We start from the raw sequence: 25,795 nt of genomic DNA on the forward strand, positions 1-25,795 counted from the left end.
CACCCCTCCTGTGAAGGGAGCACCGGTGGCAGGTCCCACACCAAAGGTGCTCAGGAAGGTCGGCCAGTGTAAAGTTAAGGATGACTTTGACAAAGCACAGCAGTCTCATCGGAGCTTGGAATCGCTCCGGGAAAGCCTAGCCAGGGGGCTGAGGTGGCACGTGGCTGTGCACGAAGCCTCGGCTGCCCCTCTGTGCCCGCTCGTCAGGAGCAGCCCGTGTTGCTTACCATCCCCGCCCTGCCGGGGACCACGCGGGGACCACGCGGGGACCACGCTGACCCCAGGAGGAGGTGTGCCCACCCTCAAGTCACCTCTCTGCGAGATGTCACGTCAGCAGTGCGCAGCTGGGGTTGCAGTGTTTGGGATGTCCCACTGGAGGAAGCCTTTCTCTGCAAGGCTGTGCTGGGATGGGACGAGAAGGGCAGAATCTAGTTCTCTCCCGGCCGGTAGTCACTGCGTGCCTTGACCATCCTCCCCACTGTCAGCCAGGCTCCAACCAGGAAAGGAGAAGCCACTCAAGTATAGAAAGCAGTAAAGCAGAGGGATTGTTTTTATAGTAGTTCAAATAGTTTACAAATATATATATATAAACAAATATATACATATGTGGATTACTTTTTTTTTTTTTTTTGGCTGTGCCACGCGGCCTGTGAGATCTTAGTTCCCCGACCAGGGATCCAACCTGCGCCCCCTTCAGTGGAAGCACAGAGTCTTAACCACTGGACCACCAGGGAAGTCCCTGGATTACTTTTTATTTTGAAGTTACTTTTAACTCATAGCAGAGGTGCAAAAATAGTACAGGGTGTTCCCATGTACCTGTCCCCTAATATGAATATCTTACATAACCATAGTACAATGATCAGAACTAAGAAATTAACATTGGTACAATGAGACTTTATTTGAATATCACCAGTTTATCTACTAATGTCCTTTTTCTGTTCCAAGATTCAAATTTGCATCTAATTGTCATGCTTTCTTATTCTCCTCCAACCTGTGACACTCCCGTGGTCTTTTCTTATCCCTTACAACCTTGACACTTTTGAAGAGTATTGGTCATTTATTTTTTGGAAAGTTCATCAGTTTGGGTTGCCTGATATTCTCTCATGATCATATTGAGATTGTGCATTTTTGGCAAGAACACCTCAGGAGTGACATGGCCCTTCTCAGGGCATTACACTGGGAAGTCCACGGTGGTAATATGTTTTATTACAGATGATATTATCCTTGATCACTTGGTTTAAGGTGGTGTCTCATAGATTTCTCATTTTTCCCTTTTTTTCTCCTATAATTTAATAAATATCTTTGCAGAGATGCTTTGAGACTACAAATACCCAGACAGAGGGAATTTAACCCAGGGAATTGGTTACCCAGATAATAAAAGAGCTGAGAAACTAAACAACCACAGGAAGCCATTACCACCTCTAGGCCTGAGGCACAAAGGGAGGAGATGGTATTGCCAGAGCCCAGCGTTAGGGGTCGTGCACAGAGGGCCTATCTGGTGAGGCTGGAGCCTTGAAGGAGACCCAGCCATTGCTGGTAATGCTGCCTGAAGCATAGAGAGATGGGGGAGAAACACCGTGGCTTCTCTCTCTTCCTGTTTCCCATTGGCCCAACCCAGCTGGAAGCCAGCTGAGTCTGCAGGGTTCAGCCCCTCTGCAGTACAGAGCAGGGATGGGCAAGAAGTGGCTCTGAGGGCACACTCTCTTGAGACTGGTACCTTGCCTTTGCCAATTCCTTCGAGCTGAGCTGTGCTGTCCAACAGGGCAGCCACTAGCCACATGTGGCTCTTGAGTACTTGAAATTGACCTGCTTTAAGCAGATTTCAAAACCTTAGTATGGAGAGAAGTATGTAAAATATCTCATTGATCATTTTTATATCAATTACCTATTTAGATAAACACATTTTGAGATAAATAAAATGCATTATTAAGTTTAATTTTACCTTTTTCTTTTTTCTTCTTTAAATCTGGCTACTAGATCATTTAAAATTATGTCTGTGGTTCCTATTCGTTGGCCAGCACTGCTGTAGAGTACACTTGTACCAGCCTGTATCATCGGCATTGTAATAAAATGTCTTTCCTATACAAAGGTCATGCCCTTGAACCACAGTCGGGAGGGTGTGTCTAGCCAAGGTTTCACAAATCCAGGACGGTGATGGCTTTGAGCCATCCACACTCACTCACAGTTTCGAACTAGTGTGTCAAACACAGAGAGACTGGGCTCCTCTGCTTTTTATGAATCATACAGGGTGTAGGTCAAGATCAATGTTCAACGTGAGCTGGAGAGCCTACCTAACACTTAACACAATAATAAAAGCACCACCATGTATATAGATAACACATTACCGTGGAAGAGCTGCACGCTTACTACTACTTTATATCTATATATAGATTTTGTGTAGCTTACAAAGTCCCTTCATTTCAACCTTGCAGAGTCACCCAGCCTTGCTGTCCCCATTTTATAGATGACAAAGTGAAGCCTGGGAGATTACATGGATTTCAGTGGCTCTCAAACCTCTGGTGCATCCCTTGGAAAGCTTGTCAAAATGGAGGAGACAGGTGCTGCCCTCAGCGAGTGATTCAGTGGGTGGAGGGTAGGACCCAGAGACCCTTTATGTGGCAGGCTTTGGGGACTGTCACACTGGTACTTGTCATATCACACTCTGGGGCACATGAGGCCCCTGAGGTCAGTGGTGGGACTGGGCTTCTGACGGCCAGTCTGGGGCTCTTCCCCGATGCCATGCCCTCCTGTCAGTCCACAGGTCCACCGTACTTTGGGGCTGGGTGTACGGGATGATCCACACATACATGCCTCTCCTCTAGCTCCAACCTTGACCCTGACTAGTGTGGCTGAAGCATGGTTAGGTGGTCAGACGTGGTGCTGGTTTCTCAAAACTCATATTCACCCTCTGTGTTGTCTGGTTGGCTTTGGAATGTAGCTGGCTCTCCATCACTTTGGTGGGCTTAGGTGACAGGAAATGAGTTTGCCTTCCCCACACATACGCCAAAGGGTCACCTCCATGTGGTACTGGGAGATGCCAAGTGGGACCTGCTGGTACAGAAAGATTTGTCTCTGAAAATGGCTGAGCAGGATTGCATACTGGCTCCACTGCAGCAAGGCGGGGCCGTGCCTGGGGGGCCAGGGCAGAGTGAGCATGAGCCTGTGTGTCCTGCCATCACTGACCACTCCTTTCTCCCCTGCAGTGGACGGCAGACTGCAGTGAGCAGCTGGACTGCAGCTATTCCTTCTCCCGAGGGCGAGCCCCCCTGCAGCAGGTAGGAAGCCAGCTCCGTGCTCCATCTGGGGTCATCGTGGTCTTGTCTGTCTGGGTTCCTGGGCTGTTCACCATGCTGCTCCTGAGAGGTGGTGATGTGGGAGTGCGGGAAATGGGACAGGGGAGGGTGCAGTCTGCCCTCTGGAAAGTTCTCCCTGAATATCCAGCCCACAGTGAAGCCCTCCCTGCCCAGAACACATAGATTCATAAGATTTATTTTTAGTAGCAGCATTATTTATAATAACAAACATCTGTAAACAACTACTGATCCGTTGAGAGGAGAATAGATAAACGATACGTGATATATCCTTACAATGTACTGTAATAGAGCAATAAAGTGAGTGATCTGTGATATATCCTTACGGTGGAATATTATACAGCAGTAAAATGAGTGAACTGGAGGTTCGCACATCAGCGATGATGATGGATCCTAGGGTTTTGGTGGTGGTGGGGCACTCTGGAGGTCGCTTCTGCTCCAGGTTTGCAGAGGACCTGGAGGGGCAGACTGTGGGTGTGAGGGAAGCCAACCAGCTTCCTGGGACCAGGCTGGAGTCCACTGCTTCTCCCCCTGCTGCTTCCCTGTGAGATCCCGAGGGGGCCCCTGTGCGGGTCATGTGGCCGGGAGGGAAGGAGGCAGCTGCTCTTTGAAAGCCGTCCCTGGTGACCCCCAGGTCCCGTACACCCTCTGGTTGTCGAGCTGTTCTTACTGATACCTCGTCCCGCGAGAGATGGTGGGATCAGAGACTGAAAACTCCGTCTATCCCCGACCCCCAGCCCAGCCTCCCACTGCACCTGTCCAGAGAGATGAGGGAGGCTTTATGGGCTTCAGCAGTACCTTGCTCCCAGTTCCAAAGCACCTGTGTTGACACATTGCCTGGGCCCACTTGCTTGTGTCTGGCTTCGGTCCATGGTGCTGATTAAACCAACTCTTCTCTATTCTGTCGTGAGGGAAGGTGGGCAGTGGCCTCAGTTCCAGATCTTTCTTAGGCTGTAGGGTTTTGCTATACCATGGGGTGTGTGTGTCGGGGCAGCTGCCCTGGATAGTTCTGTCACATGACGAGATGCTTGTGTGTGTGTTTCGTTGATTCTTAAGTAGGAGGCCGTGATAAAGCCAGGGTGGGGTGCTCTGCCACAAACTTGGCGGCAGTTCTCTGTGTCCTCAGCTTCCTCATACAAAAACCAGGAGACTCGGTGGCTTCTGAGGGTCCTTCTAGCTTCTCCATGCCATTTACAGACAGGGAAGTTGGGGTCCATGGAGGTGCCATGACCTGACCAAGCTGGGACTTGAACCCAGGTCTTTGCCTGTCCTGTCCCCTCATCGGCCCTTTACCTTGTCTTCCTGTAGTAGGTAGCCTTCTACGGAGGTCTTTTGTCCTCACCACTAGGCTGCTGGTGCTTGGTCATGGACTCCGTTTATACTCCCTAAACCCCTCCAGCTCTTGGCTGAAGACCTGACACATCAGGGGCACTGTCACTAATGTCTGCCAATTATCTGGGGTTTCCTACATGAAGATTCTCTTAACACTTCAGCGGCAAAGGTGGACTTGGATCTGGGGACTCAAGAATCAGAGAGAGAGCTTCAGGGAAGGGTTGAAAGTCTTGGATGGGGACATAAGAGGCTGGTAAATGAGAGATTGAAAAACCAGCTCTCTGTTATTTAGTCAGTAGGTGTCTGGTTCTGGAATCGTCCAGAGTCTTCCTTTTTGTTCTCACTCCTTTATCTTCTTTTCTGGGTCCCCTCTCCCCACCCTTTCTCTCTGGTCCCATTTTCCCATCACTCTGGACAGGTTTCCAGGGGGATGAGAATGGCGTATCCTCCCACTTGCTTCTCATCTGCCTGCTTCACTCTGAGCTGTCCTTTCACAGCTGGTTTCACCCCCTGGAGGAGGGTGGGTGGGGAGTTGGCCAGGGCTGGGGGCTTGTGGGAAGGGATACCCTGGCACCATGAAGACCAGCTGACCCTGAATCCCATCTTAGAAGCAGCTGAACAGTCGGCTTGGGGTAAGCAGGGGCTGAATGAAATGCAAAATGAAATGCAACTGAACTTAAAGAAGAAATTGTAAAAGGCTCATGTTAGGTCCTTTCTTGGCAGGTGGAACTGAGCATAAGTCCATTATAGGAGAAGAGCCCCAGGAAGGGGGAGGCGGGCTCTCAGGATGTAAACCCGCTTTACTTCCCCGATGTGCCCGGAGCACGAGGGCTTCATAGTAGGGGTTTCCTACAGGCCATGGGGCCATTGGCACTCCCACTGCCCCCGTGTAGTCTGTCTGATCATCTCAAAGGGAGGAAGGGGGAGACATCTGCTTCCAAGAAGCGGAAGAGTAGCCGGGGCACCGGGGGACAGCCACGGCCTCAGCCCCACGTGCCACGTGCCTTGTGCGTTCTGGATTCAGAGCCCGCGGTGTCCCCATGCGGCGAGCCAGCCGGGGGAAGGGGGAAGGCTGCTCCGCCTGAGTCCTGGTGAGGTCGCACCCTGTGCCGTGAGAAGCTGCTTAGAGCCGAGGAAAGCTCAGCGGGCCCAAGAGTTCAGGGTGTTTGCGGAGGGATTTTTCATAGATTCCTCTGCCGGGGAGTGTTTGTAGTGGCCTGGAGCATGGCCCCTGAAGGACAAGATAATGTGTAAAAGAATGCCCAGTGCAGGGCAGGAGACACAGTGTGCACGGCGTGGTCAGACCTCAGGTGGCCCAGAGGTAAGGCACTCGGGCAGGCCGAGCAGAGGAGGTGGCATCGGGCTGGCCTTCCCGGAAGGCCCCACACGCTGTACCCGCACTGCACGGAGAGGCAGGATTGAAATGAGGTCTCCTGAGGTCATCACCTTGGTTCGGTGATGGAAGGCCTGATTGTAGACATTAGTAACTCAGTTAATTAGGGTACGAACAATAGAGTGGTGTAAGCAAGATGGAAGTCTCCTTCTCTCTCGCCACCCTCCTGGGAGGGTGTTCAGGGCTGGCATGGCAGCTCTGCAGTGCTGGGACAGCCTCCTTCTTTCTCATGCTCTGCCCTCTCTGGGGTGTTGCCCTTGTCCCATGGCCCATGCTGGCTCACGTCCACGTCCACATTCCTGCCAGTGGGCGCACCCACCCTGGGCTTCGTCTCCAGGAGCCACTGGTGTCCCCTCAAGAAGCAGCCATCTTTTTTTAAAAGTTAAAAATTTTTTAAATTTTTTGTCCGCATGGTATGTGGGATCTTAGCTCCCCGACTAGGGATGGAACCCTCGCCCCCTGCAGTGGAAGCGCAGAGTCTTAACCACTGGGCCGCCAGGGAAGTCCGTGAAGCAGCCATCTTCTGATGCCCTCCGGTGGGGGGATCAAAGCTGGTCAGCATCCCTTGAGTGACGTAAGGAAAGCCCCACAACTTACGGAGACAGCTGCTCCTGCCCACCCTGCCCTGGAGCGGCCCCCTGATGGAGGGGAAACCGGGAGCTGCCAGCTGAAGAGTGCCTTAGCTCTGGGCAGCTCTGATGGGATGCCGCTGCCCATACAGCCTTCAAGGACCCCTTCAGCCTGGTCCACCAGATGTAGGAGCGCTGGACCAGCTCATATGAGCACCCACTGGCCTCCTCACTGCACCCTCTCAACGAGGCAGACACCCTCACCCGCACACTAATCCGTGGTGTGTTCAGGACATTCCGTATGTACATCTGCCTGCCCCCTCAGCCTGCTGGTGGGCCTTGAGCTGGGCGCCGCCAGGGCTCCCTTTACAGCCCTGACTGCCCCCCCCCCCAGCCTAGGGCCTTGCACACAGTAGGTGCTCAATAATGATACCTGAGATGGCTCAGACCCAGTCTATGCAGTCATTCCCTAGTGGGTCCTGTTCCTCTGGCCACACCAACTTTGCTGAGCTTTTGGAAGTCATTGGGATGATGGGGCAGCTCTACTATCCCACATTCACCCCTGGGAAGAATTTCAGGAGGAAACTGAGGCTAGATTGAGACTGGGGTGGCTGCTCTAGCACTTTCCCTGACTGCCCCACCTTGGGCACGTGTGCCCAGGACAGTGGGGCCCGCAGGAGGGTGCTGAGGTGCTGCGTTCTGCCCAGGAGGCTGTGTGGTGAGTCACAGACCATGCACTGCATGAGGAGCTGGGTGCAGGCACCATCTGGGGATTAGTCATGCACTGGGATTATTTTTGTTGTTTTAATTAATGTATAAAACCAAAACAACCCTTGCCTTCTCTGAAACCTTTCAGAGGCACAACGTAGAGGTAAGCCAGGGTAGGTAGAGTCCCATGAGATGGGAGGAGGCGGCTCAGAGAGTCCAGAACAAAAAATGGGCTCCACATAGTCCTGAAGAGGCCCGTTAACTGCCTGTAGTCGGGACTCGGCTATACTGGGGACTGTTTGGCATCCTGGCAGCATCTTTCCAAGAGAGCTCGTCCACCACCTAGTCATTTACTCAGGAGGTCGGAATGCAGTTTCCACCGTCTTATTGTAACAGGGGAGGTGCCCGGAGATGATTTAGAGGAAGGCACCTGAAATGAGAGAGTGCAGCCCACTGCATTTAGACGACATCTCCAGGTGCCGGCCCAGGACTTAGCATTCAGGGAAGGAAGCTGAAGGCATGTGAAAGGTTATGTGGAGTCAGGTGCAAACAGGTCTTCTCCATCAGCACAGAAATGCCAAGGAAAGGAAATTGATGTGCCTGACAGCAGCAGTGCCTCTGATTAGACCTTGAGAAGGACTTCCTGACCGAAGGACTTGTTGGCCCACAGTGTTGGCTATTGAGCAAGTGATGGGATCTTTGCTGGGAACCTGATGAGCCCACATCTTACCAGACAGGTTCATGCAAAGCCCTGGGAAAGGTGGGGATGTGTCAGAAATGGTGTCCTGAGTCCTGGCTGACAGGCTGTGATCCCACACTCCCTGGAGTGAGGAGAGAAGGGCACTCCCTTCTTCCACCCGTGATGCCCGGTAGCAAATCGAAGCATCAGGAGAGAGTGAAAAGAGCCTTGTTCCAGGGTTCAGAAGAACCAGATGTTGACCCAGGTGTGGGGTGCACTCCAATGCCTCTTCCACAAAATGAGGCATTGGACTACACAGACTTCTCTGAGCCTCTCTGGAAACATCTTTCACTGTTTATATTCTGTGTCTCCATGAAGTGGGTCCAAACAGCTGCTAAAATCAGCAGGTCTGGATTTTCCTGATTTCTCTACTGTTCCCCCCACATACCCTGATGCCTGTGCCAACCTGCAGGTTAGGTATATCCTACGTGTCAACATTGACTCTGACCCAAGAGATGACAGATGGTAGGCAGAGGTGAGCCTCAAATGCACTGCTTACCTCTGGCCCACAGAAAAGGGTAGAAGGAGTTTTCTGCCAGTCATCTTGCTGCCCTTGAGGAATTATTGTATCTGGTTCAGAGCCAATCTAAAAACTCAGTACAAATGATATCTGAGTCAAAGTGCCCAGATTTTTAATCAGCTTCTCTGAATAATTAAGAAATATCATGTGTATGTTCATGACACTGCTCTCTGTTCACTCAGCATTTATTGACCACCTGCTGTGAGCTTGGCTCGCATATGAGCTGGAGCCTTTGGGCTCACTACCTGTTTGTAGAGCAGAGGCTAGTGAACATGAAACAGACTAAAGGCACACACGATAAGACCCCCAAAGAGATGCCCTGACCACAGACACTGCAGTCGTTCCAAGGAATGGCCCTGTTGCTCTCTGCGGGTAAGGAGAAGGCTTGCAGGACATGAGACTCAATCTGTGTCTTCAGGAATGGGTAGGATGTCTGACCAGATGGAAGGGAAGAGAGAAAAAGGTGAAGAGAGAAGAAACGGTGTTAGCAGAGACTTGAAGTTGGCCATGATGTTGGGATGTTAGGGAGGAGGAGCGGGCAGAGCTGGAGTCGTTGGTTAGTGCTGGGTTTTACCAGAGTGGTGGGGGAGGGGGTGTCTGTACACCCCGCTGAGTTGCTGGAGCTGCTGTCCAACCCCACGCATTTGTGTACCTTGCATGTCTTGTATTTTCTCTGTCGTTCCTTACAGGTAAATTCTGTCCCCCTGTATCAGTCAGGATAGCCTAGGAAATGCTGCAGTAACAAACAGCTCTGAATCTTAGTAACTTTAAGCCACCCATTTAGGACCCAGCTTGGTGGAGCAGTTGCCATTTTCACCAGTTGTCATGGCAGAGGGAAAAGAGGACCGGAGGCAATTCAATGCTCCAACCTAAATGTAACACATGTCACTTCCACTCTTAGCTTGTTGCCCAGAACTAGTCACGTGACCCCACCCAACCATAAGCACACTAAATAGGATAATCCTACCATACGCCTGGACCAGGGAAACCAGAACTGGTTGGTGACTGGCTAGAATGACTGTCACATGCTCCACTTCTAGTGGAAACTCAACAGGGGCTGTGGCTGACTTCCTCCCCCGCTTATCTCCTTTACCACATTAAATCCAGAGCTAGGCAGCTCTCCAGTGAACCCTGAAGATGTGGGCTCTCAGGATGAGAAGAAGCTCAGAGGTCACCTGATCCAACTCCCTGCAATGCAGGATCCCCCTGCTTCATGAGGCCACTGAGCTGCTGGACGTTTCCAGAAAAGGAGAACTCACTGCTTCACGAGGCATCTCAGAGCATGTGAGGCAGCTCCACTGATAACAATGTCGGTCTTTGATTCAGCCCAGACCACCTCTTCATGACTCCAGCTGATGGCTTTAGTTTGATTCCTTTTGTCCATGGCTATTTAGCCTCTCCCCCACCGTCTGCCATGGCAAGTCTGCTTTCTAAGCTAAGCATCCTCATTCCTGCAGCTACTTCCTTTTGTCGTGGTTCGTTTATTCCTTTGATTATTTATTTGTTCTTTCATCCATTGATCCAACCAGCACGTCATCATTGAGGGCCCGTGTGCCAGCCACCGTGCTAGGAACCAGGAATCGGGATGGTGAAGGCAATGGGTGCAGTCTCTGTGTATGTGGAGGGTAGAGTGGGCGGGGGGAGAGATGGGCACTTAAACCACAGTGCTGAGAAGTCTGGGACATGACACACAGCTTCCCACATTCTGTCCCATCCTGGGTTACTTTTCTGGGAGCACCATAAGCATAGACTATATTTCCTCTTCATAAGCCTCCCAAAACCGAACACGGCATGATCTGTGTACTTCTGCTGCTCCCAGGGTGTGAGCCTCTCTTTTCCAGAAGATACCATCTGTCCCCATCCTCGAAGTGACTTCTGGCTCCAGCTCACCTGGAGGAACCAGGATACAACACTTACCAAACAATATTGATGATTGACTTTTATAGGGAGAGCAGTCGGCAACTATTCATTGAGCCCACTCTGTAAACAGTATGAGCCATGTGGCCTGGTCTCTGCCCTGAGAGCCATGTGGCCTGGTCTCTGCCCTCAGAGTACCCAGAGTCTGCTTAGAGAAAGAAGACTTTCTCGAGTGGACAAGCAACATTCTAGAGCCACGTGTGAATGCCAGGAGGAGGGGAGCTGGCTGCAGCTGGCGTCTGTAGAGGAGGTCAGATACCCGGCACGAAGGGGGAGGAGCCATGCTGTCATGGTAACGGCATCCGACTGGAGGACTGGAGTGAGGAGACGTGAGTCCTGGCTTCTGTACCTCTGACTCGCTATTCCATCACTGGTGAGATACGTACGTCATCTAGCTGCAGCCTCAGTTTCTCCTCTGAAAAATGAGGAAGTGAACTAGACTTAAGGTCATCAAAATGTTTTGTTAAAACTACAGATTTCTATTTCTGGGAAGATGGAATAGATGTTCTTTTCTATATTCCTCCTGCTAAGTACAACTAAAACCCTGAACATTTTATATAAAACAAATATAAGAAGATTCTGAAACATAGAGAGAAGGCAGACCAGCTAGGGACCTTGGGACCTGAGTATTGACACAGGAGTGACCTCCCTGGGTTTTCTTTTTGCCTCCTATATCCCAGACTTGAAGCTGAAGATGTGGGTAACCAGGAAAGGCCAGTGGACACAGATTTTTTTTTTTTAAGTTCCAATAAAAGCCTATTCTCTCTAAGCTTAGGTCCAGGAAAAGAATAGAAGCTTAGGTCTAGCAAGATAGAAAACTTTTTGACAATAGCTGCTCTACTCCAGCCAAACAGCACAGAAAAAAACTGTAGCCCTATCCCCACCCTCACCAGCAAAGAACCAGTGGGAGCCTGGACTTCCACCCCCTCCAGGCTGTAGTGCAGCCCCCTAACTCCTTCAGCAGTGTGGTATCAGAGAAGGTCAAGTAGGAAGTTGTGACTTTCATCCCTGCTGGCTGGTAAGAAGCTCCCTGCCCCCATGGTACTGTTGGAGGCCATGCAGGGAATCTGGACTCCCACCCCAACTCAGCAGGATAGAGGTGCCCCTCCCCTCCCTGCTGGCATGTGTCAGAGGAGGTTCTACTAGAGAGTTGGGACTTCCGCTGTTGCCCGGTGGTCGTGAGGCCACATAGCAGGGTCAGTGGGGACCATGTGGAGTCCTGGAACTCCTACCTCCACTGAGCCATAACAAGTGCTCCACTGACAGTACTGAGGTTGTGCCCACCCCCCTTTCCCCTGACAGAGTGGTACCACAAAAAGCCAGTTAAAACAGAAGATTTAAATGAGATTCAGAGTATCATTACATAACATGAAAGTGTCCTGATTACAATCAAAAACCATTTGTCATAACAAGAATTGGGAAGATTTCAAAGTGAATGAATGAAGACAATAAATGTCAACACTGAGATGTGAAATTGGACTTCATCAAAATGAAAAACTCTTGCTCTGGGAAAAACCCTGTTTAGAGCATGAAGAGACAAGTTACAAAGAGGGAGAAGATTTTGCAAAACATATATCTGACAAAGGACAAGCATCTAGAATATGTAAATAACTCTCAAAACCCAGCATTGAAAACAATTCAATTAGAAAATGGACAAAATACATGAAGAGGCATTTTTCACTAAAGAGGATATACAGATGGCAACTAAGCGCACAAGAAGATGTTCATTGTTAGCTGTTAGGGAAATGGAGACTAAAGCCTCAGCAAGGTGTCTCTATACACCTGTCAGTATGGCTAAAATTAAAAAAAAAAAAATAGTGACAACACCGAATGTTGGTGAAGATACAGAGAAATTGGATGACTCACACATAGCTGGTGGGGATGTTAAGTGGTACAGCCATTCTGGAAAACAGTTCGGCAGTTTCTTATAAAACTAAACCTACAAGTACCATATGATCCAGCAATTGCAATCCTGGGTGTTTATCCCAGGGAAGTGAAAACTTATGTTCACACAAAAACCTGTACTTGAATGTCTATAGCAGCTTTATTCATCATAGCCAAAAGCTGGAAATAATCCAGATGTCCTTCAACAGGTGAATGGTTAAGTTATGGCACTCAGCAATAAAAAGGAATCAACTCTTGACACATGCAGTAACCTGAATGAATCTCCAGTGAATTATGTGGAGTGAAAAAAGGCTAATCCCCCAAAGTTGCATACTCTATGATTCCACTTATATGCCATTCTTGAAATGACAGGATTATAGAAATGGAGAGCAGGTTAGCAGTTCCTCAGGATTAGGGGAGGGGGGCACGATGAAGTGGGTGGGTACAAAAGCGCAGCAGGAAGGATCCTTGTGCTGATGGAAATGTTCAGCATCTAGAGGGTATTGCTGTCAGTACCCTGGATGTGATCTGAACTATATGCTTTTACAAGTTTTTCCTTGGGGGGGAAACTGGGTAAAGGATACACGGGATCTCTATTATTTTTTACAACTAGATGTGAATCTACAGTTATCTAAAATAAAAGTTAAATTTTTTAAAGTACAGAACCTTTTGTTTCATCACAGTCTTTCAAGGAAATCTCATGTAGAAAACCAAAAGGGCAGAACCGTTTGGTGAGGCAGGGGAAGGAACCCACCTGCTTTCTCTCCCACTCTATCCACCTCATCACTCTGGGAGCATCTCTGCAGAACTCCTAGGTCAGCCCTGGGCCAGATGATCTCTCAGCCCCTTCCCCACCTGGCCTTCTGTGGTTCTGAGTCTGGCGCTGGCAGGAAGGGAGATATCTCCAGCAACTGGGGAGTACCAAGAAGGCCTCCTAGTGAGGAGCCTTGGAGGATGAGATCCTTTCTCTGCCCAGAGGCATGGGCAAGGTATGGGGCTAGGGACAGCTGAGTGGGCCCCCATTACTTCAGCAGATGCTGGACAGGCAGCCAACCAGAAGTGGGCTCTGCTGTGGCCCAGTCTAGGGTAGGTACTAATAATATTGCCATTTAAATCCTAAGGCATGATTAATTAGCCGAGAGACTGGAGAAATATACTTGGCCACAGGGAGTCATTATCTCCCACTTCTCCCGGGGCTTTGGGTCTTAATTCAAAGACAGTGAGGGTAGAGAGAGAAGGGACAGATTGGCCAGACAGGAAAGTTCCAGAGTGAAAGGAATGGCCTTTTCTGCTCCTGAACTCAGCTCTGGTACTACTCAGGAGGCTCTGTCTTCTGGTCTCTGCTCTGTTGTTCTCCTGCCTCAGGCCTTTCTATTGTAGGAAGATTAAAATATTGGGGGTCCATCACCATCTTTCCTACCAGCACGTGGGGGTGCTGTCCTTGGTGCTGAACATGCTGAACACACACACACACACACACACACACACACCACACACACCACACACACACACACCACACACACACACACACACATCCACACACACACACCCCTTCCCCCCCACACCCCCCCACACACACCACACACACCCACATGCCCACACACACAACACACACACAACACCCCCACACACACACCCCCACACACACACCCCCCCACACACACACAACACACACACACACAGCACCCACACACACACACACACACACACGCACACACACCCAGGACAGGACTGTTTCTCCTTGGGCCCTGCCCTGCCGCACCCTTGATCTGTGCTTGGCTCCTCACTTCCTCTCTGTTCAAGCAAACCCAAGTCACCCTCAAAGTCTGGTTGTTTGGATCTGAGAGGAGTTTTGGACCTGGCCTACAGGAAGCCCCTGTTGTGGCCCAGGAGATGCCTTTGGAGTTCTTTGGTCTCCAAACATCCTGTGTAATGCACCACACTCTCCCAGTGTCTCATGCCTCCACTTCCCGCCTCCACCCCAACTCGGCAATCACCGTTCTAGTCCAGTATGGTACTGAAGAGGGAGCTCAGGTGTGAGGAGCTGGAGCAACCCTCACGGGGCCCCAGGAAGCGGCTTACAGGCCTAGGGTCCTGCTTTCCCCACTCTCAGTCCATCCGTGTTGTTACTTGCACGAAGTTTTTCCTGGAGTCCAGAGCCACAGTCTCCCCGGGAGCCCGCAGCATGGGTGGCATGCATCATATCACATGGTGCTTCACTACGTGTTGTCTTCAGTTGTTGTTTCCTTTTCTGTGACTCTCCAGCTAGGTGGTAAGACCTGTGGGGCAGGGACCTCTTGTGGCCACACAGTGCCTAGCACTGTGTTAATCCACTAATGTGGGTGATATACTGGGGCTGGGGGCAGGGGACTTGGGAGGGCATCCTTGGAGAGGAAGGAGAGAGGTCTTGTGCATTGTTTAAAGGGACAGCCCTCCCTATCGACTCCCCTGGGAGCCCTGAGTCTGTGGGGTTTGCTTGCTCTTGGCCCTCATCATGGACAGAATCTATGGAAGAACATTTTGCACCAAGAAGGGGAAATGGACTGGGATTATGAGCCTTCCGAGGGGCAGGGGCTGTAGTGCCCTCATCTCTCTGGTGCCCAGGCTGGGCCCTGTAGAGCTGACGACCAGCAGCTGGCCCCTGGTTCTGCAGTCCGGGAGTTTCAGGCCCTGGTGCTGCAGCCGCAGTCTCGGGCTGGCCAGCTCTGGTGTGGCTGACACAGCAGCAACCGTGCTGGGGAAACTCAGACTGACATGCCCGGACATCCTCTAGTTGGAACTTTGCCTGTGACCCTCCCATTAATGGGGGGAGTCCTCCTGCTGCCCTCTGCCTTGTTTAGCCAGACTCTGCCTTATTTCTAAACCTTTGCAGCCTGGGATTGTCAACACACACATACCTGTGCACACACACGTACACAAGCAGAAATGACTCTGCAGTTGTATATTAATAAAGAGAAAACACCAGTATAGAAGAGGGTCATTTTTTCCCATTGCACCTGACTTGGCATGTTTTTCTACTGTACAGTGACTCACTCCCATCTTGTTTCATTCATTCATGCACGGAGCCCCCTGACCCTACACATTCCATCTTGCACCCCTACATTCCTTCTTTTCCTCACATTTACTCCCAGAACCAGCACTGCCTTTCCAAGAGATGAACTCGGAAAACCCAAATGTTCGTAGGGATGTGGGTATGTCCCTGCATTATGGGAAACTCGACAGTGGGGTCAGAAGTTATTTGAGTAATATATATGCAGAGTGCAGTGGTTAAGAGCACAGACTCTGGTCCACACTCATATGCATTCCTGGGAACTAGCTCTGTGAATGTGGGCAAGTTCTCTGAGCCTCAGTTTCCTCATCAGTGAAATGGGGATGGTGATAGCAACAACTGCTTCCTAGGATTGTAACAGATGTAAAGTGCTCAGATGGTGCCTGGTGTACAATGAGTGCTGCGTCATTGTTTGCTGTTATCATTCTCTGGAATCTGTCCTCCCTGATCTGGGGTAGCTGTGCACCCCGCGTGGCCCTTTCAGAGGCAGCTTCAGTCTCCCTGCCTGTGGGCAGGTCGTTTCCATTTCTTTTTCCACATGGTTTAAAGTGCTCATTATCCCTTTGTGATCTGTTCTGAGAGCAGCACGATTCACCCTGGCAAGGGGCCCCCTAATTGTCAGTAAAAGAAGCTGTTGTGAAGGATTCAGCAGCATTTGAGTGCTAAAAAGCGATCCACTGAAAAGGGTGATTTTTTTTTGATAAGACTCCTCAGAACCTTGGCATTGCAACAACCTGGCGGGGTGTTGGCAGGGGCTGGGTGACCTCAGGGCCAGGGAAGGGGTGGGACTCAGAGGAAAGCTGTGGTCACGAGGGCCAACTGTGGAATTGCAACCTGGAGAATGTTCTCGAAGAAGCCAGCGAGGCTTTGTGGAGAGCTCTCGGTGCCTGGCCACTGAGTCCTTGCAAAAAAAAAAAAAGAATGAATGATGCTGCATTCCAAGACTAGGAAGGTGGTGGGGGTGAGGAGGCAGGGGGACACAACAGAAAAGTGAAGCCAGGGCTACTGCAATTGAGGGGATGGCAGACTAATTGGGGAAGAGAGTTAACAGATAGTTTAAGATGTCTATTTCCCAGTGGGGGAACCATAGTCCTGCAGGATGCTCTGTGGAGTGAAAAGGAAGAGTGGGGTGGGTTTCTGGCCAGAGGAGCTTGGGAAAAGCTGCATAGTGTGCTGCCATCTACTTGAAGAGTCAGCATCCATCTAAGACCAATAAAGGCACTGAGAAGTTCTGCAATAAAGTATTTATTTAACACTCTTTTAACTCTGTGTGTCCCAAATATTTGACCGAGGAGCCTTTTTAAACTTTTTGTCCCCCACAAAACTTTTTAATATCCACTGTTTCCAAAAGTGTGTTCCATGCACCACTCCAGCTGCCCTAAACTTAAACCATTTTCAGTCCCTTCCCTGGATGATTCTGATGCACACTGACATTTGTGAGCCAGCGGATTAGTGTTTCTAGAACACCACTTGGAGCACACAGTAGATCAGGAAGGGAATCCACCACTGGGGTATGTGCTGGATGTGCTGTGGGCTTGGGGGGCACCAGCTGATGAGGAAACAGTAGAGCCACAGGCAGGAAGGCTCTCGAGCTGGATCCCATCAGAGAGAAAGACTCGGAGTGGGTGGAAAGGAGATTTGTTTTCTCTGAGTCCAGGAGGAGCACAGCGGCCCAAAGAGAAATATAATCTTGTACCTTCAGCAGCTTGGTGTGGCCTCAGAGCCCCTTCACAGACGGTGTCTGAGCAGCACACCAACACAAAGCTTTGCCAGTGTGCCAAGGAGGGTGCTGAGGCCCCTGCAGCAGCGAGCAGAACAGCCAAACTCCCGCCACCATCGTCTCTGCCCTGTGTGTGCGTTAGGGGTTGCAAGGTTTGAGGGTTGGCATCCGGAACTCAAGAAGCAGGAACATCAAGGCGCTTTACGGCTTCAGGGGCTTTGGCTGGACGTGCATCAACGTGGCAGGTGGCCCCAGGGTCGCCTGGGTGCTGTCAGCCCAGGGCTGGCGGGTGCTGGGGCTGAACGTGGGAAGCTGTTAGGTTCCTGGCTGTCAGTTCAGTGGCAGCAGTCACTCTGCTGGTGAGTCCTGGCCCCTCTGGGCATCGCCTGGGTCGCCACCTCGGCTTCAACAAGGGACAAAAAGGAAGGCTCTGCAGGTGAGGGTCTTCTTCCCTCTCTGGGCTGAAACTTGAAGGACACAGATTTTGTTTCCAAGAGCTAGGCCCCTTCTCCAGCCCCTGTTGGTAAAAGGTTACATGCAGTGATTATATGCCGGTCACATCCCATTGCCACAAACTCTAAGGAGATGTCCAGATTCTTGTTATGTGCTGCAGTCATCGTGTCAAATGGAGCAACGATAAGTAAGTCATCTCCGTGACCAAGATTTTCACTGTGGACTTCTCCAGACACTTTCCCCCTCCCCGTTACAACACTGGCCTTGGTGGGGCTCACCCTCCTACTGTATTCAGCAAGAGAGGCCGCAGGCTTGCCCACAGCCCTCAGCCACATCCTGTTCAGCGGCCCGAGGGTCCTGGTTCTTGCCCAGTGCTGTCGCCTCCTCCAGGGAGGCTGTGCACCTTATTCTTTCCCCAGGGCTGTGCACAGTGTGGGCTGCAGCCCCTCCGTCTGTGAGGGGCTCATCGTAGCACTTCTGTTCCTCAGCTCTGAGAATCAGAGTCACAGCGTGTGGGGGAGGGAGTGGAGGCAGGAGGTAGATGCGCATGAGGAGTAATGAGACCTGCCCTGTGGAGGTGGAGGGGTGAGAGCAGAGGCTTCCACTGCGTGAGGGATGCTGTCACCGGAACCAGAGGGTGAGCTGATGGCAGGGGGATGGGGGGAGGGTTGAGGAGCCAGGTGCTTGCTGGGAACCGCAGTGGTTTTGGAGTTTTCCAGCATTTAAGGTAAGGTTCACACACACACACAACACACACAACCCCCACACACAACACACACACACACACAACACCCACACACACACACACACACAACACCCCCATACACACACACACAACACACACACACACACAACACCTCCCCACATACACCCGCACCCACACACCCTACACACACACACCCCACCCACACACACACACCCCACACACACACAACACACACACACAACACACACCCACACAACACACACACACAACACCCCCACACAACACACACACAACACCCCAACACACACAACACACACACAACACCCCACACACACACCCCCACAACACACACACACACCACACACACACACACACAACACCTCCCCACACACACCCCACACACACACACAACACACACACCACACACAGACACCACACACACACACACACAACACCCATACAACACACACCCACACACCCCACACACACACCCCCCACACACCCCCACACACACAACACCCCCCACACACACACACACAACACCTCCCCACACACACCCCCCACCCACACACCCACACACCCCACACACACACACAACACACACCCCACACACACACCCCCCACACACCCCCACACACACAACACCCCCCCCCACACACACACACACTCCACCGGCTCAGGAATAAGTTCTCTGGGCTCCTGCGAGGATGGGTGAGAGTCGTAGGCTTCAATGAGGAAAAATGTGTGGAGAGGGTCTATAAACTATGAAGTACTGAAAAAATGCTTCTCACCTCCGATCGGAGATGGTACCAGCTCCTCGAGGTTGATCTGCACATGCAGGGAGGGGGGGGCCCTCCCTTTACAGAGTATCTCCTGCTGCAAATGCCTGGGGCATCCCCTCCAGCAACTGCTGCTCTGTCACTCTTTCCCACTAATCAGCCAGTGGGGCCTTGTCCCTGGACCCCCAGAGTCCCTGAGGCTGGTGGGTCCCGTGCCAGGGACGCTGCTTCAGAAGAGGCTGGGGCCTGAGTTTGAGATGCCCAGGCACCTCCCTTAGCTGTGGCTCTCTCTGCACAGGGCCCTCTGCCCACAGCACAGGGCAGAGAGTAGATGGCCTCCCCTCCCTGCTATGAGGGGTGGTGGCCAAGACTCCCGCCCCCGGACCAGGAGGGAGATTTACGTGCACTCGCACTGCTCTTGAGCTGCTTTTAAGGTGAATTGTGCTCGTGCCTGTGAGGTGCTTGCGGTCCTGGGTTTAGCTGTGACCTTCCCGTCCTTTTTTCATGGTTGTTCTCTCTCTCCATCCTGCATTCCTCACTCTTTAGGGGCCTCAAATCCTAGGTTGGTGAATCCATCTTGACATCCTAATCTGTGAATCAGTCTTTCAGGCACAGAGGCAGCAGGGCCTCTATCTCTCAGGGTAGAGTCTCTTTAATCAGTTGGCAGGCATCTGAGGTGGACCTACTGTGTGCCCAGCTTGACCACTTTGGGGACACAAGAACAGAAAGCAGCTGTGGTCCAGGAGCTTAAATTTAGTCTAATTGGGGTCATGGATGAACCTTGAGGACCTTATGCCAAGTGAAGTAAGCCAGTCACAAAAAAACAAATACTGTGTGATTCCACTTGTATGAAGTACTGAGAGTTGTCAAAAATCATAGAGACAGAAGATAGGATAGTGGTTGCCAGGGCTGGGGGGAGCAGAAATGAGGAGTTGGTATTTAATGGGTATACGCTTTCAGTTTTACAAGATGAAAGGAGTTATGGGAATGGATGGTGGTGATGGTCACACAATATTATAAATATGTTTAGTACCACTGAACTGTACGCTTAAAATGGTTAAGATGGTAAATTTTATGTTATGTGCATTTTGCCACAATAAAAATTTTTTGAAAAAAAAAAAAACTTACTTGGGAGATTAACATCCTTATGGGTATAAGAGAGTGATGACTAAGCAATGGTCCACTCCACGTAAGCTGAATTTGTAAGTGCCAGAGTGAGTTGTGTATTTAAAGGGTCAGGGATTAGGGAGAGACTTTGTGTTACTATCCTGAAGGAGGAATTGAACTTCACTCCAGGTGAGGTCTCAGACGTGTGCTTTGGAAGCAAGGTTTAGTTTGTTCGTTTGATTTTTTTTTTTTGACCTTTGCTTTAGAGGTCATTTTGAAATGCTATACCTATTGGTAATCATCTTTGAGGCCTGGGAAGGGTGTTGTGAACAAGCCACTTAACATCTCAGGAGGGTGGGGGCCTGTCTCCTAGATAGAAAGTGAGTCTCTCTAGCCACCTGCAATTTCAAAGTGGCATTTGAAGCAAGCAGGGCACCAGGAGTTGGGATGGGTAGGGTGATGAGACAACTCAAAGAAGGAAGGGAGGGAGGGGCTGATCCTAGAAGATTGTAAATTGTGCCATAATTGATTAGTGATGTCTGCCCCTGGTGAGAGAGGGTGTGGCGGCAGCGCACGTGCCAATCAGAAGAAACGCATCTACAGGATATGGCACTTCACTTTCGGAGATCTCTTTATTTAAATATGAAGAATCTGAAGTCCAAATTGGTGAAGTAACTTTGCTGAGGTCACATGGCTCATTATGGCAACGTGTTTAAGGAAGACAGTGAAGGTCTCTTGAAGTGTTTGTCAACTCAGCAGACACTTCCTGGGCACTGGGCATAGAGTGCTGGGGCACCCGGAGAGGTCTCTGCCATCCCAGGTCCCTGCCCTGGAGCAGGAGGGAGTGACGGTAAGACGGAGTGAGGACTGCCGCCTGTGGGCTCTGCGGCCACAGGTCACCCACGCAGGTGCTAAGTTCAGGGCAGAGGGAGGTGACTGCAGTTTGGGAGGTTGGAGGAGTTTTCTGGAGCCAAGCGCTGAAGGATGGGGCACGTCTGGAGGGAGCAGGAGAGGAGCAAGGCCGAGACGAGAGGTCATGGTCAACAGTGAAAGGGATTATGGGGAAGCGGGACTGGACAGGTGTGGGTAGACCCAGGTGCACACAGGTGGCACCACATGGAGAAGCTTCTGGCCCCGAGTGAACGTGGTTGATTCACAGGAGGATTGTGGGAGGTCTCAGGGCATCATGAGAAAGTTCCCAGCCACTTAGAACCTGAGTGACCTAAGGCTTCAGGCTGGTGGTGCCAGAGGGAAGGCCCAGTCCTCATTTTATGGCTGCAGCACAGGCAGGTTACGTGACTCATCCAAGGTCACACTCTGGGTGCCTCTGTCTCCCATTAGCCCTTTGTTCCCTCAGCCTCCCCTGAACGCTCCCCTCCTCTCCCCACCCCCTCCTTATCTCCTGCCTGGTGTCTGTGAGGGTCCGAGCACTTGGGCCTCTTCTGCTGGGAGGCTGGGCCTCAACCTTTCTACTGGCCAGTTTGTGTTCCTTTTCCTTCAGACCGAGTAGAAGCCGGAAACCACCCTCAAACTGCTCTCTCTCTGCGAAGTAGGTTGGTTTCTACCTTGAGAGACTGCTGAGTCGGGGTGACCTGAGTAGGATGCAGTAAGCAAGAAGAGCTTGCTGGCCGCCTCTGCGACCTGAAGAAAATGAGAATTAAAAACAAAAGCAAACCCCCAAGTCATGGGGCTTCTTTGCCAAGGCGCCGGGTGTCTCTGGTCGCTGGGGGAGGGAGAGGCTTGTTGCTGAGCCTCGTCTGGGGTTATTTCTAGCTGGGTTCTCAGTGCCTTGTATGTGGGCGGCGCTCAGTAAGTGCAGAATCTAAACACACACATGCATCCTCATGCCTTTTCTCTTTTCACCAGTGTCCATGTGGGCTCTGCTCGGTAGGCTCTGGGGTGATGTTGGCCGTGGTCTCCAGCTGGGGGGGCACAGGGAGGACAGCAGGTGGGACTCTTCATGGGCCGTCTCTAGGGAGGTGGTATGGGGAGGTCAGAGACTAGCTGAGCCAGCCTGAGTCTGAGCTTGTCTGTTTGCAGGAGGTGGGACGCCGGTGCCCTCTGGTGCTTGATGTGGCTGAAGGACATGAGAAGGTCGCAGGGGGGTTGTCTGCTGACTGTGGGAAGTGGGGACGTGATGGACTGCCCTCACAAAGGGGTTTGTGGAGGTGATGGATGGTTGATCACCGTTATCAGTTTGCTAGGGCTGCTTGATTTAGGACGTTTGACCACGAACTAGGTGACTTAGAACAACAGAAATGTATCGTCCTCTCATAGTTCTGGAGGCCAAAAGACTGAAATCAAGGTGTCGGCAGAGCCATGATCCCTGTGAAGGAGCTAGGAAAGGATCTGTCCAGGCCTCTCTCCCAGCTTCTGGAAGTTCCTTGGCTTGTGGCAGCATAACTCCATTCTTCACCTGGCATTCTCCCTCTGTGTGCATCTGCCACTGTGTCCAAATTTTCTCTTTTTATAAAGAGACCATTTATAGTGGATTAGGGCCCACTCTCATCTTAACTAATTACATCTGCAATGAGCCTGTTACCAAATACATTCTGAGGGACTGGGGGTCCCTCAGAATAATGGTGGTGGCGGGGGTCGGGGCGGGGGGGGCGACGACACAATTCAACCCATGACAATCACTGAGGAGCACTTGTGAGGCCCCTAGTAGGCCCCTGACCAGGACTGAGAGTGGGTGATGTTGAAAACCACTGACTTGCCCACCTGGGGGCCCCTTGACACGCTGCTGGCCTCCCTGTGCAAACCCAGGAAGCCTTAAAGTTACCCAGAATGCCTTATTGTATCCTGTCAGGATCCCTTTCCACATGCTGGCCCTTTTTCCCAGATGACCCCTTCCCTCCTTTTCCCTCCGCTCTCCTGACCGCCATGAATCCCTACTCTGGGGGAGTCCTTCCCTACTTCTCAGGAAATTTGCCTGTGCTTTGGTCCTACTGTGGCACCTTGAATCAGTGCACATTTCACACTGTATTGTAATTATTTATTATGTGTGTGTCATCCCATACCATTCTTTGCAGGCATAACCTGTGACTTCTCCACTTTTGTGTCTTCAGTGTCTGCCCAGGGCCAGACCTATGGAAAGATCTCAAAGGAAGATTGCCCAGAGTATGAGCTAGTGGATCTGAGGAATGACAGGTCCAGGGACAGATCATCATAAAAATAAAGACTGGGGATGCTACCAGGAATCTAACCAGAAGGTCATAACACACACAGAAGAAGGTGTACATACCATGCACGTACAGTTCAGTGGATTTCCACAAACTGAATACACCTATGTAACCAGCGCCTAGATTAAGAGCAGACGTTACCAGCCCCCCAGCACCCTCCTGGGGCCCGCTTCTGGTTACTGTCTGAATTCCATCTCCATAGATTAGTTTGCCTGTTCTTGAACTTTATATAAAATTGAATTATAGAGCTGGTACTCTTATATCTAGATTCTTTTGTTCCACTTTATGTTTGTGGGATTCATTTATGGCATTGCATGTTGTTTTAGTTTATTCTGACTGTTGTGTAATATTCCAGTATGTGAACACACCACGCTTAATTTATCTGGTCAACTGTTGGTAGGCATTTGGGTGGTTTCCAGTTTGGAGCTATTCTGAGTAGTGCTGCTCTGTACTTCTGTGCTGTGTAATACTGGTGAACGTCTGTGCACATTTCAGCTGTGTTTGTACTTGGGAGTGGAGTCCTGGGTTATAAGGCATGCACACGGTCAGCTTCAGTGGAGGTGGAAGTATTGTTTTTAAAGACTGTGGTGATGAAAAGCAGACTGTGGGGGTCATGATGTTACTGAACCAAACTTGGGTCTGCTTGCCCACACACAGTAAAGCCAATCTACTGACTCCAGGTTGTGGTGAAGGAAAGTGCAGCATTTGTTGCAGGGCGCCAAGCAAGGAGTCCAGGCAGCTTAGTGCTTAAAAGGCCCAAAGTCCTCGAAGGCTTTCAGGGAAAGGTTTTTAAAGACAGGGTGAGGGAGGAGGGTTATGGGATGTGTGATCAGCTCATGGGCATTCTTCTGATTAGTTGGTGGTGAGGTAATTAAGAGTCAACATTACCAACCTCTGGTTCCACCCCATCTGGGGTCTATGTGCTTGTGGTCAGCATGCAGTTAACTTCTTCCACCTGGTGGGGGTTTCAGTATCTGCAAAACAGCTCAAAGGACCTGGCTCAGAATATTATCTATAGCCCTTGAGGAGGAACTGAATGTCCTTGCCTTTGTTTAATGGCTAAACTATTATTATTTTTGTCTTGCTTGTCTGTTTTCCTTTGTTTCTGTATTTTCTCACTTCTCTGATTACATTTACTCTTTGGAACTTGGGGAAGGCCTAGGAGGCTGAAGTTTTCCTTCAGGTAGAGGACATGGGAGGGGGTAGAATCTGTTCTGGGAAGGCCCCATAGGGTCCTGCTCAGTTACAGTGAGGGATGGGTGGCATCAGGAGTGAAGATAGGGATCTGGAGAACTTGTTGCAGAGATCATCAGCCAAGGGCAAAGAAGCCAGATCATAGAAGCTGGGTCAAGTAGAGCATTTTCTGTCTATGGAATGAATCATGTAGGAAACAACAAAGGATGAAGACTGGAGCTAGTTGACTTAGAGAAATTCCATCGCTGGAGTTGTTGGTCAATGGGGGGCTTCTTGGTGCCACCTGATTTCGGGGTGTGGGGCTTAACTCCGAAGGAAGTCAACCTCCCAACACAGACCTTCCAGTGTGCCTGGCTCTGCAGAGCCCCTGCCTGGGGAGAAGCCGCTGCCATCAGGCTGGCAGTGGTGATGGCAGCTCACTAGTATAGAGGCTTTGAGGAGAGAGCCACCGGCTGGAGCAGCAGAGCCCTGGCTGCCCTGTACCTGACCACACAGCTCTGTCAAACACCAGCAAATTGAGGGCCCAAGCCTGGGGGAGGCCAGGGGTCCCCCTGACTCGTACTGGGTACACCAGCCAGGACACTCACTCCAGTGGCTCACTCCAGCCTCCAAGCTGCCCAGGATGACCAACCGAGGGGGATGGCGGGAAAGGGGGCCCTCTGCAACCCTCTCTGGGATTGGGCCTTCCACCCACTTGTTCCATGTCCTGGCCAGGCAAATAATGCCACCCCTTTGATCCTCCATCTCTTCCAGAATGGCAGCAAAGACACCTCTCTGGACATGCTGGGCACAGATATCTGGGCTGCCAACACCTTTGATTCCTTCAGGTGAGCTCCTCTTCCTCTTGTTGTGGTGTGTGGCTTCGGCTGGGACCCCAGCTTACTGGTCCTTATGCCCTGAGGGGCCTTTGGGGACTGAGTTATTGTTGAGAGTTCGTTGATCAAGAAGTGGAGAGAAAGACAGGAGGGTGAAGTAGAAAGGATGAGGCTGGAGGAAAGAGGTCAGAGAGAGAAGGAAGGAAAATGGCGGCAGGGGAACGGCACGTGGCGGATGTTAGGCAGGCTGTGTTAGAGCTGAGGACGGACAGCTGTGGCTGCACACCCCACCCCTCCAGCCAGAGGTTATGGAAGGCGGGGGCTGGGGGGTGCAGAGAGGGGTCCAGAGAAAAGGAAGAATTGTCAGTGCTTCAGACTCTAGAAGCTTCCTGACGGGCCAAGTTGGAAGGGCAGGTA

General features: G+C 51.0%; 1 protein-coding gene across 6 annotated transcripts in view; it reads left to right on the plus strand.

Annotated features, from left to right (window-relative positions):
• The window catches only part of CTIF (cap binding complex dependent translation initiation factor), a 300,225-nt gene that overhangs the window by 83,422 nt on the left and 191,008 nt on the right, over positions 1-25,795 (plus strand). For all 6 annotated transcript variants that reach the window (XM_068562497.1, XM_068562498.1, XM_068562500.1 and 3 more), the window contains exons 3-4: positions 3,204-3,275; positions 25,317-25,390. In XM_068562497.1, coding sequence (XP_068418598.1) covers positions 3,204-3,275; positions 25,317-25,390 — 146 coding nt within the window. The remainder of the gene's footprint in view (positions 1-3,203; positions 3,276-25,316; positions 25,391-25,795) is intronic.

Source organism: Eschrichtius robustus, chromosome 14 (genome assembly GCF_028021215.1).
Source record: "Eschrichtius robustus isolate mEscRob2 chromosome 14, mEscRob2.pri, whole genome shotgun sequence".
Taxonomy (NCBI): Eukaryota; Metazoa; Chordata; class Mammalia; order Artiodactyla; family Eschrichtiidae; genus Eschrichtius; species Eschrichtius robustus.